At 42.5% G+C, this 13,157-nt stretch overlaps 1 protein-coding gene across 3 annotated transcripts in view; it reads right to left on the reverse strand.

The window, feature by feature from the left end:
- Nucleotides 1-1,067: 1,067 nt before the first annotated feature.
- The window catches only part of LOC137525089 (histamine N-methyltransferase B-like), an 89,079-nt gene continuing 76,989 nt past the window's right edge, over nucleotides 1,068-13,157 (reverse strand). For all 3 annotated transcript variants that reach the window (XM_068245885.1, XM_068245884.1, XM_068245886.1), the window contains exons 6-7: nucleotides 11,892-11,985; nucleotides 1,068-9,571 (exon numbers count right to left, since the gene is read on the reverse strand). In XM_068245885.1, the coding sequence (XP_068101986.1) occupies nucleotides 9,207-9,571; nucleotides 11,892-11,985 (459 nt within the window). In that variant the 3' untranslated portion in view covers nucleotides 1,068-9,206. The remainder of the gene's footprint in view (nucleotides 9,572-11,891; nucleotides 11,986-13,157) is intronic.

A 13,157-nucleotide genomic window follows, 5' to 3' on the forward strand; every position in this document is an offset into this window, starting at 1 on the left:
CCAAGTAAAAAAACGTGCTACCTACAGTAAACTATAGTGGTGGTTCCATAATGCTGTGGGGCTGCATGGCCAGTGCAGGGACTGGGAATCTTGTCAAAGTTGAGGGATGCATGGAGTCCACTCAGTATCAGCAGATTCTGGAGACCAATGTCCAGGACAAAGTTGAAGCTCTGCCAGAGGTGGATCTTTCAACAAGATAACGACCCTAAACACTGTTCAAAATCCACTAAGGCATTCATGCAGAGGAATAAGTTCAACGTTCTGTAATGGCCATCTTAGTCCCCAGACCTGAATATAATTGAAAATCTGTGGTGTGAGTTAAAGAGAACTGTCCATGCTCAGAAGCCATCAAGCCTGAATGAACTACAGATGTTTTGTAAAGAGGAATGATCCAAAACACCTTCAACCAGAATCCAGACTCTCATTGGAACCTACAGGAAGCGTTTTCTGCAAAAGGAGGATCTACTAAATATTGATTTCATTTCTTTTTTGTGGTGCCCAAATTTATGCACCTGCCTAATTTTGTTTACATAATTATTGCATACTTTCTGTAAATCCAATAAACTTCATTTTACTTCTCAAATATCACTGTGTGTCTCTCCTATATGATATATTTGACTGACATTTTTTATTGTAACAACCAACGATTTATACAGGAAAATCAACACGATCAACAAGGTTGCCCAAACTTTCGCACCCCACTGTAATTATACTGTACATAAACTATAGTGTGTGTTTATCAGAAGCATTAGCAGGATTCAATTCATCCCAGCTGCAGTTCCACCACCAGCACATTTGTATTGAGTATCCACAGTCCAATCAGAGGAGCAGAGAAGAGGCACTCAGAAAATAGCACAATGAACAAACAAGCTGAAGTAGCCTTTGCTGAGACTCTTGACATACCGGCATGACCTTTCAGTTCCATTTAATGCTTTCATACTTTACATTCATTAGCCAAGCTGGAACATACTGGTGGTTATAATTTGTTAACAGACCATTTTGCATTGGAAAAGTAACAAGAAAAGTAATTACAGTTCACACACATGTTGAAATAACTGAAAAGAAGCTTAGCCAGTTTGTTTTTATTACACAAATGGTCTTCACAGAGGTCAAGTTGACCAAACACTAATTTTCATCACTTTTTGGCATGGTAATTAAGGATAATAAAAGTTGATTTAAGACTAAAGTTCATGTCCATGAAACCACTCTTTCCCTAACATACCCCAATCCCATCTAGCACTATAAAAGGCCCCCCACCTCTCAGAATAAACCCTCATATTCAAATGTGGAGGTCCTAAAATGTAGGGATGTTCCCCCCCTCCCCTCCAAGTGGACACAACATGGCTTCTCTCGCGGTGGACCAAACACTGCTCCTCCACACTGCTCCTCACTCCTAGTGGTCTTCACTGCTCCTCACTAGGAATGGTCAATCAGATGCAAGTAATTCTGAGTTAACCACCCTGGCGTTCTGATTAAATCGCCAGGGTGGCTGCGGGAGGGTTTTTTTTAAATAAAAAAAAAACTATTTCATGCAGCCAACTGAAAGTTGGCTGCATGAAAGCCCACTAGAGGGCGCTCCGGAGGCGATCTTCCGATCGCCTCCGGCGGCAAGAGATAACACGGAAGGCCGCAATGAGCGGCCCTCCGTGTTTCGCTTCCCTCGTCGCCATGGCGACGAGCGGAGTGACGTCATGGACGTCAGCCGACGTCCTGACGTCAGCCGCCTCCGATCCAGCCCTTAGCGCTGGCCGGAACTGTTTGTTCCGGCTACGCTGGGCTCGGGCGGCTGGGGGGACCCTCTTTCGCCGCTGCACGCGGCGGATCGCCGCGCTGCAGCGGCGATCAGGCAGCACACGCGGCTGGCAAAGTGCCGGCTGCGTGTGCTGCTTTTTATTTGGTTGAAATCGGCCCAGCAGGGCCTGAGCGGCAGCCTCTGGCGGTGTTGGACGAGCTGAGCTCGTCCAGACCGCTCAGCAGGTTAATGCAAGATTATTCAAATTCTGTATGCAGATTGATGCATTTTAAAAATGGATTAATCTAATCCCACCTCTAGGATTTGATTGGTCAACTTTTCAAGCTGCATACGTTTGCATGCAAAATTTGCATACCCCTGCATCAACCCCAAACTATTTGCATCTCAGCCCAAGAGTCCTGATCGCTTCAGGCAACAATTGTGTGTGGGTGCCTAGCTTTAGATGGGCCCACTTTATACCCCATTATTCTTCTCAACATTGTGTTTTTATCTATTTATTTGAATGTGATCAGTATAGACACTCAGGCCCATATGCAATTAACTTTTTCTCCTGAGTTTTATCCTAGGTGATATTTCTAAACTTGTCAATAAAATGCTTTTTTAAGCCAACAGAAAGCAAGAAAATACTCAAAATAATTTTGATAGTACTTTTTCACCTACCTTTTTGTACTTTTTTTAGTTGAAAAGTACTAGAAAGTTATTTTAAATTCAAGATGAAAAATGATCACCTCGGAGAAAACTCAGGTGAAAAAGTGAATTGCATATGGGCCTCAGTTCTATCATCACTTTGCGATCTGTAATGTACTCTTTCCATCATACCAGCCTTTTGTAAGTCTCTGAGAAAGTTAGGATTTAGTTCACGAAACATCAGACACAAGACCTTTTTTTTTTAAACCACAGCCTAATTTTTTTAATTTACAGAATATTACTGCCTTTCAGTGCTTGAGTTACTAGTAGTAAAAGTCTGTATACCAGTGCGTTTACATACCCAGTTTTTCTAATAAGGGGAGCTCTTTGACAACCTCCAGCAGTGTTCACTACACTCCGCCCCAAACATTGGAACAGGGAACACTTTTTCTTAATAATAGATTTGTACGCATGCTACAGTTTAGCTACCTCTGTTTCTCTCTCCCACCACAAAAGGGAAATAGGGGATCAGTTAATCTCCTTAGTGGTAAGCCGTCAGGCTCGGGCCAGAAATCCGCAGTTTAAATCAATAACCCCGAGCCTGACTCGTGGTAGCCTCCGGGAGGCACATGCACAGTCTGTGCTCAGCAGGAATTTGCAACTCACCTCCCCCAGGATAAAGCCGCTGACAGCCATTCTTCTTCCGATCCTCGGAGGCTCTTGGTGAGATCGCCGACTGTTGTCATGATGACAAACAGCAATCTTACCATAGGGGTAGAGTGCCACCCAGTGGATGGAGGGAGAATTGCAACGCTGGATCCAGGGGAGGTGAGTAAGTGCAGGGGCTGCCGCAGATCTATCCAGCGATATGATCCTGAAGTAATCATACCCCCAGGGAGGTTAAATGAAAGTAAAAAAACAGATATCAAAATTATAATTCCACGATCTCAGTAAATTTCTAAAAACATCTGTGTAGGAGCGTACCATTTCCTTTCTATTCCTCCCTGCGTGAGCATGAAAAAAGGGCGCCAGGAAAAAAGGGCCTGGCTGGATAACGAAATGGCGCCGGTGGATTATGAAATCTTAATAATGATAAACATTGTTATCAAACTTGGTTAACAATAAATACAGTTTTTAAATACAGACGGGAGATAATAACAAAAAGATATTAACATTAAAAATTGTTAGGTAATTCAATAATACAGCTTAACCCAACCCTACTCTCACACAGAACCCTCCCTTGGTGGTTCCTAAAACAAACCACTCCTGACTCGGGGGGAGGGGGGGGTTTGGAGCGATCCATGCGGTTGGGGCTGGAGGAAGCCAGTGGCATCCCTACCATTGGGCGCAGGGGGGCGTTGCACCCCGGTTGACTGACACCCATGGAAGGGGAAGAGCAGCGCTAGAAGGAGGGGTGGAGACAGCGGCGGGGAGGGGGGACCCCTCCTTCTGCCTCTCTCCCATGCTGCCCGCCCACGCCCGGTTCATCTCCCCGCAGCCCACTGCGGGGACTGCCTCTCGGAGGCAGAGCGATTATTTTCTGTTGAATGATGCGCACATAACGATTATTTTCTAGTGAATGCTGGGCACACAGCGATTATTTTCTGGTGAATGCTGCGCACATAACGATTATTTTCTGGTGAATGCTGCGCACATAACGATTATTTTCTGGTGAATGCTGCACACATAGCGATTATTTTCTGGTGAATGCTGCACACAAAGCGATTATTTTCTGGGGAATGCTGCGCACATAACGATTATTTTCTGGTGAATGCTGCGCACATAACGATTATTTTCTGGTGAATGCTCACCACATAGCGATTATTTTCTGGTGAATGCTGCCCACGTATCGATTATTTGCTGGTGAAATGCTGCCCACTTTACGATTTCTGGTAAAATGCTGCTCTCTTTACGATTATTTTATGGTGAAATGCTGCTCTCTTTACGATTATTTTATGGTGAAATGCTGCTCTCTTTACGATTATTTTATGGTGAAATGCTGCTCTCTTTACGATTATTTTATGGTGAAATGCTGCCCACTTTACGATTATTTTATGGTGAAATGCTGCCCACTTTACGATTATTTTATGGTGAAATGCTGCTCTCTTTACGATTATTTTATGGTGAAATGCTGCCCACTTTACGATTATTTTCTGGTGAAATGCTGCCCACTTTACGATTATTTTATGGTGAAATGCTGCTCTCTTAAGGATTATTTTATTGTGAAATGCTGCTCACTTTACGATTATTTTATGGTGAAATGCTGCTCTCTTTACGATTATTTTCTGGTGAAATGCTGCCCACTTTACAATTATTTTCTGGTGAAATGCTGCCCACTTTACGATTATTTTATGGTGAAATGCTGCTCTCTTTACGATTATTTTATGGTGAAATGCTGCCCACTTTATGATTATTTTCTGGTGAAATGCTGCCCACTTTACGATTTCTGGTGAAATGCTGCTCTCTTTAAGATTATTTTATGGCAAAATGCTGCTCTCTTTACGATTATTTTATGGTGAAATGCTGCCCACTTTACGATTATTTTCTGATGAAATGTTGCTCTCTTTACGATTATTTTATGGTAAAATGCTGCTTTCTTTACGATTATTTTATGGTGAAATACTGCTCACTTTACGATTATTTTCTGGTGAAATGCTGCTCTTTACGATTATTTTATGGTGAAATGCTGCCCACTTTACGATTATTTTATGGTGAAATGCTGCCCACTTTACAATTATTTTCTGGTGAAATGCTGCCCACTTTACGATTATTTTATGGTGAAATGCTGCCCACTTTACGATTATTTTATGGTGAAATGCTGCTCTCTTTACGATTATTTTATGGTGAAATGCTGCCCACTTTACGATTATTTTATGGTGAAATGCTGCTCTCTTTACGATTATTTTATGGTGAAATGATGCCCACTTTACGATTATTTTATGGTGAAATGCTGCTCTCTTTATGATTATTTTATGGTGAAATGCTGCCCACTTTACGATTATTTTATGGTGAAATGCTGCCCACTTTACGATTATTTTATGGTGAAATGCTGCCCACTTTACGATTATTTTATGGTGAAATGCTGCTCTATTTACGATTCTTTTATGGTGAAATGCTGCTCTCTTTACGATTATTTTATGGCGAAATGCTGCTCTCTTTACGATTATTTTATGGTGAAATGCTGCCCACTTTACGATTATTTTATGGTGAAATGCTGCCCACTTTATGATTATTTTCTGGTGAAATGCTGCTCTCTTTACGATTATTTTCTGGTGAAGTGCTGCTCTCTTTACGATTATTTTATGGTGAAAAGCTGCCCACTTTACGATTATTTTATGGTGAAATGCTGCCCACTTTACGATTATGTTATGGTGAAATGCTGCTCTCTTTACGATTATTTTATGGTGAAATGCTGCCCACTTTATGATTCTTTTATGGTGAAATGCTGCTCTTCTTAAGATTATTTTATGGTGAAATGCTGCTCTCTTTACGATTATTTAATGGTGAAATGCTGCCCACTTTACGATTATTTTATGGTGAAATGCTTCCCACTTCACGATTATTTTATGGTGAAATGCTGCTCTCTTTACGATTATTTTATGGCGAAATGCTGCTCTCTTTACGATTATTTTATGGTGAAATGCTGCCCACTTTACGATTATTTTATGGTGAAATGCTGCCCACTTTATGATTATTTTATGGTGATATTTTATGGTGAAATGCTGCACACTTTATGATTATTTTATGGTGAAATGCTGCTCTCTTTACAATTATTTTATGGTGAAATGCTGCTCTCTTTACGATTATTTTATGGTGAAATGCTGCCCACTTTACGATTATTTGCTGGTGAAATGCTGCTCTCTTTACGATTATTTTATGGTGAAATGCTGCCCACTTTACGATTATTTTATGGTGAAATGTTGCCCACTTTACAATTTCTGGTGAAATGCTGCTCTCTTTACGAATATTTTCTGGTGAAATGCTGCCCACTTTACGATTATTTTAAGGTGAAATGCTGCCCACTTTACGATTATGTTATGGTGAAATGCTGCTCTCTTTACGATTATTTTATGGTGAAATGCTGCCCACTTTACAATTTCTGGTGAAATGCTGCTCTCTTTACGATTATTTTAAGCAAGATGCTGCTCTCTTTACGATTATTTTATGGTGAAATGCTGCCCACTTTACGATTATTTTATGGTGAAATGCTGCTCTCTTTACGATTATTTTATGGTGAAATGCTGCCCACTTTACGATTATTTTATGGTGAAATGCTGCTCTCTTTACGATTATTTTATGGTGAAATGCTGCCCACTTTACGATTATTTTATGGTGAAATATTGCTCTCTTTACGATTATTTTATGGTGAAATGCTGCTCTCTTTACGATTATTTTCTGGTGAAATGCTGCCCACTTTACAATTATTTTATGGTGAAATGCTGCCCACTTTACGATTATGTTATGGTGAAATGCTGCTCTCTTTACGATTATTTTATGGTGAAATGCTGCCCACTTTACGATTATTTTATGGTGAAATGCTGCCCACTTTAAGATTATTTTATGGTGAAATGCTGCCCACTTTACAATTTCTGGTGAAATGCTGCTCTCTTTACGATTATTTTAAGCAAGATGCTGCTCTCTTTATGATTATTTTATGGTGAAATGCTGCCCACTTTACGATTATTTTATGGTGAAATGCTGCTCTCTTTACGATTATTTTATGGTGAAATGCTGCCAACTTTACAATTTCTGGTGAAATGCTGCCCACTTTACTATACAGGAAGCACCTATACCTGGCATTACCCACCGTGGTGCGCTTAGTATGCCACACTCGCTCCTGTCTTATAATAACCAGCACCGGGTGTCAAAGGCCCTCGGTATGCCACTGAGGAAGCCCCAGGTATGTATAAATCTATTATATTTACTCGGCAAGAAAAATAATTTTGAAATTAAGTCAATCAGAAACAACTTACTTACTGAGTGATTATTTTGCTTGTAAATGTGCCAAAAGGTTATTTTTATCAATTAGGGGATAAATAAGTAATTTATGGGAAGTTTTGTGTATAGAGCCCATTGTAGGACTTTGACTGGCCAGTATGGGAACTAGCAGGACCAGGCTAGCCAAGTGCAGAAGAAGCCTTTCCTGTAGTGGTGGCTGCAGGACCGGAGGATGTTGGCGGGGGACACCCAGACAGTTGGTGTGTGGAGGAGGCGATCTCTGGTGATCGGGTCTCCCCCCTCCCCCAGGATATCAGGCAGGACTTTTTTTCCTGACTCTGTGTGACTCACCACAGACCCCTGCCAGGTCAGCTGATATGGACTTCCTCTGACTGCTCTGCTTGCTGCTACAGCTCCACTTTATTGCCGCTGTGAAGTGACTTCTTCCTCCCAACAGCGACGTCAAAGCTTGTACAGCGGCGCTATGCGCATCCTCTCCAGGATTCTTTGGGACTTGTCTGGTCAGGTCCTGCCAAAAATGTCAGCTAAGCACAGACTTCTTCACAAATTGGCCACATCAGCCACCCACTTGGCACATTGGCTGGTCACATCCCAAAATGACTAACTTCGGGATATGGCCATAATGTATACACTATAATGTACAATACACACTCACCTAAAGGATTATTAGGAACACCATACTAATACGGTGTTTGACCCCCTTTCGCCTTCAGAACTGCCTTAATTCTGCATGTCATTGATTCAACAAGGTGCTGAAAGTATTCTTTAGAAATGTTGGCCCATATTGATAGGATAGCATCTTGCAGTTGATGATTTGTAGGATGCACATCCAGGGCATGAAGCTCCCGTTCCATCACATCCCAAAGATGCTCTATTGGGTTGAGATCTGGTGACTGTAGGGGCCATTTTAGTACAGTGAACTCATTGTCATGTTCAAGAAACCAATTTGAAATGATTCGAGCTTTGTGACATGGTGCATTATCCTGCTGGAAGTAGCCATCAGAGGATGGGTACATGGTGGTCATGAAGGGATGGACATGATCAGAAACAAGGCTCAGGTAGCCCGTGGCATTTAAACAATGCCCAAGTGGCACTAAGGGGCCTAAAGTGTGCCAAGAAAACATCCCCCACACCATTACACCACCACCAGCCTGCACAGTGGTAACAAGGCATGATGGAGCCATGTTCTCATTCTGTTTACGCCAAATTCTGACTCTATTGAGACTCATCAGACCAGGAAACTTTTTACCAGTCCTCAACTATCCAATTTTGGTGAGCTCGTGCTAATTGGAGCCTCTTTTTCCTATTTGTAGTGGAGATGAGTGGTACCCGGTGGGGTCTTCTGCTGTTGTAGCCCATCTACCTCAAGGTTGTGCATTTTGCAGCTTCACAAATGCTTTGCTGCATACCTCGGTTGTAACGAGTGGTTATTTCAGTCAACATTGCTCTTCTATCAGCTTGAATCAATCGGCCCATTCTCCTCTGACCTCTAGCATCAATAAGGCATTCTCGCCCACAGGACTGACGCATACTGGATGTTTTTCCCTTTTCACACCATTCTTTGTAAACCCTAGAAATGGTTGTGCGTGAAAATCCCAGTAACTGAGCAGATTGTGAAATACTCAGACCAGCCCGTCTGGCACCAACAACCATGCCACTCTCAAAATTGCTTAAATCACCTTTCTTTCCCATTCTGACATTCATTTTGGAGTTCAGGAGATTGTCTTGACCAGGACCACACCCCTAAATGCATTGAAGCAACTGTCATGTGATTGGTTGATTAGATAACTGCATTAATGAGAAATTGAACAGGTTTTCCTAATAATCCTTTAGGTGAGTGTACTCTGTGATGTCATGGCTGGAGAGATTACGCCTGTTCACTCTCAACCACAATCACACTGAGGTTATTATTGAAGATAATTTTCCCGTCCCTCATCGAGCTGCACCCGGATTTCCTCAGCTCCTGTATGATGTCATCTCTGAGGTCAGTGGGGGCGGTTTTCTTAAAGTCGCAGGTTTCCGTTAAGAAGTCCAGTAGGAGTTCCCCGTTCCGGTCCCCGTCCACAAAGCACTCGGTGATGTCCATGTCAGACTGCAGGTCATAAACCTGGTGTTTTGCCCCCAGGGATTGCAACATGTCTGCAATGTCACCAGCAGTGATGTAGAGGCAAAGGTCATTCAGAGGTAAGAGGGAACCGTATTTCTTCCATAAGGTAGACCACCCGCTTTTTCCTGCCAATGAAATTCAATCTGAGTTATGGTTTCTTGTGCACACATTTTACAGACATATAAATACAGAAAAATAAAATAGAAGATGTGTAAACTGGTTGTAAATTTTCAAGGAAAAATGGATATAACAAGACAAATAACATTTATATTGTGCTTTTCTTCTGGAGGACTCAAAGCGCTTGAGCTGCAGCCACTAGGCCGCAGCTCTAAAGGCAGTAGCAAGGTTAAGGAGCCTTGACCAAGGACTCCTTACTGAATAGATGCTGGCTTACTAAATAGGAAGAGCCAAAGTTTGAACCCTGGTCACCTGTGTCAGCGACAGAGCACTTAACCATTACACTGTCCAGCCACTAACATACTTTGTGTATATATACACTATAGACAGATTCATTTTCTGGTGAAAATTATGAAAAACAGTCTTTCTATTTCAGTCTGCAGACAACCATGATTTTTTAGAGCTTCCTCATTATTCAAATGATGCTGCCTTGTAACCATGGCAAAAGTCAACTCTTGGTGTACAGAAAGGAGGTGTGGCTGATGATGCTGAAGGTTGCTATGGTTATGTGTCCAACTAAACTACCTAAATGTTTTGTCTATCATTTAAATTGATATATTTCTTATTTTTAAAGGTTAGAACTAATGATAGAGAGGAACAGTGTGGTCTGAATTTTATTATTTCTGAATTATTTCTGGTATCAGTGACTAGGGGTGTGGTGGGGGTGGCAGGGGTATATCTTAAAGTGTCCCTCTTCGTTATCTCAAAAATTCGTGAGGTATGGACCTAGTCCGACATAGCATTTGGCCCTCATATGAAACTGGCACTTTGATTCCCTCCAGCACCACACTGCGCCGAATAACAACATATTACATCAGTGTGTGTGAATCACTGGGTGGAGCTACAGCGTGCAAGTTGCATAAGCTCTGCCTGATGGGTCGTCCCACCGTCTTTCCCCAATACAGACCGCCAGGCCCAGATTTACCTCACAGGAGCCTATAGGCACAGATGTCATGTCACCCTAGACTTTGCCCTCCATGAACCTAAAAACCCCCACCGAACTGCACCGTAAGTGTCCCGGTTGTCATGCCTCCTCCTTTACTTCCCTTGCCTGTCATAGGTAGCTACAAGTATTGGGTAGCCAGAAGTACCCTCAATATTGAGTAGCTAGAGGTGCCCCCATGTATTAGGTAGCTAGAGGAGCCCCTGAATGAAGGGAGATCTTGTCAGTAGAATGCTGAGAGCTGGGTGAGTAACCACTCATTTACACTCTCATCAGGACTCTGCATAGGGAAGGAGGGAGGCACTAGGAGAGGGGAGTGAGACACCTTTCCATCATCAGGTGCCTACATTGCCTTATGGTAAATCCGTCACTGCAGACCGCATCTCCTCTCTTCCCCCGCATAGCAGATGGAAAGGTAAGTGCTTAGGGGTAGTGTAGGCGATATAAATAGTAGATTGGAGGAGTTAATGGCAGCAAGTTAAGGTGGCCATACATCAGGCGACTTGGCGGCTGATTGACCATCCGATTATTAAAATCGAATCAGATGAAAATCGGTCCTGCCAAGTGCATGCCCGACCGACAATGTGACCAATTTCGGGGCAAAATCGGTTGCATTAATCAATCACACATGCTGCAAGATGTTGGGCCGACTTGCTTGATCGGATGCACGGTGGTAGCGGCATGTGATTTCGCAACAAAACGTGAATGCAAGGAAACCCCCGGCGCTGTCGCCCCTAATGTTAAACCTCCCCCCTGGTGCCCAATGCAAGTTATACATTACCTGTCTGCGGCCTCCACTTGCCCTCCGCTGCCTCCAGTATTCCTCTGTTCTGTATACACACGTGCCCCATGTGGTTGCCTAGCTGATCATCTGCCATACATAACACTGCCACCTGTATGCCTTTCACCGCCCATCGCCATGCCTCACCCAGTGACGTACTTCCTGCTGGGCAGGAAGTAGGTCATTGGGATTCCTCGGTTTCACATCGTTCTTTGTAGGCCCGCCACACATTGACTTAAATAGATTCTGCCACTGCTGCATCACCATGAAAGTCCGACGGTAACACGATGTTGACCAATCAGGAACTTCCGGCGTGACACGACAGGGTAAGTGTGCTAGGCCCTATAGATTTTCATTGCTGTTGCGTTTCCATGCATGCAGAAAAGGTAACGCAATGCAATGAAACCGGCGTAGCGTAAAGGGGGCCTTAAAGAATGCTCTGGCCGAGAGGCCGAGGCTTTTGTCAGTTGAATAGTTCCTGCATGACTGATCATGAACAGTGATAAATAGTACAGTGAATAAAAGGCAAGATGCATACTGATACCTGATACCAGGATTATTAGTAGCTTCCCATGTGCAGCCAACAAGCTCCTGAAGAATGTCAGTGTAGCCGGAACATCCTTTACATAGTACAGCATCTGCAGTGATACGGAACGTTACTTAATTAGTCATGAAAGGCATTAGTGGGATCGATAAGTGGGGCTGATTTATTGAGTTAAGAGCAAAGAACACAGAGGCAAAAATCGAACAGGTGTCTAGAACAGCCAATCAAAAACTCCTACCAAAAAGATCAATCAATCTGTGGAATCCCATGCAAATGTATTGGTTTTGTATCTGAACAGAGGCGCCAACAAAGAGTAAAAAAAAATGTAAAACAGTTTAGGAAGGGAGGTAGTGGTGGACCTCCTCAAAAACTCAGAACAGTCAACTATCAGCAGAAAAATCTCTTTATTCGTAACGCCAAAATTGCAACGTGTTTCAGGGGTCTATGCCCGCTTCATCAGGCTATAACAGGCTATAACAAGAGCAACTGTTAGCAATACTGCCTCCATTTTTATGGAGCTCTAATATTTTCAGCACCAATTTACAATGAGTGAATTTGCCCATGCCGTATTGCGAATTAACCATCTAATCCTATCTGGACGGATATATCCATCCAGATAGGCTACACTGCTGCTGCTGCCTGTTGCATGCGGCGCGCGTGCTCCTGCCGCCTTTCGTTAGCCCGGAGATCAATGAATGGGAACAAAGTTCCCATCCATTGATCTAAGTCCCCGTATGAAAGACCGACACAGTCAACGAGATGGCTCCGTCTTTCACAAATCCCCTTCTGTCCCATCCACTCATTACTTCCTACGGAGGAACTTTGCGGAGGAACTTTCTGCATGCAGAAGTAAGCTGCAAGCGCATCTTGTGGCCAAATAGTAAAATTACATCTGGAAATAAACATTTCCAGATAATGACATTTTTTACTTTTAAAATTAGCCCCTTACCTCCCACACACCCTGATAGGTACACATGGTTTATTTTGTGAAGAAAAAATAAAAAATATACAATAAAAAAATTACATAAATAGTTACCTCAGGGACTGAACTTTTTTAATACGTATGTAGTAAAGTATATTACTGTTATTTTTTAAATTATGGGCTTGTAATAAGTGATGGACGCAAAACTGATAAAATGCACCTTTATTTCCAAATAAAATATTGGTGCCATACATTGTGATAGGGACATAATTTAAATGGTATAATAACCGGGACAAATGGGAAAATAAAATACATGTGTTTTAATTATGGTAGCACATATTATT

This window comes from Hyperolius riggenbachi, chromosome 7 (assembly GCF_040937935.1).
Source record: "Hyperolius riggenbachi isolate aHypRig1 chromosome 7, aHypRig1.pri, whole genome shotgun sequence".
In the NCBI taxonomy this organism is placed as follows: Eukaryota; Metazoa; Chordata; class Amphibia; order Anura; family Hyperoliidae; genus Hyperolius; species Hyperolius riggenbachi.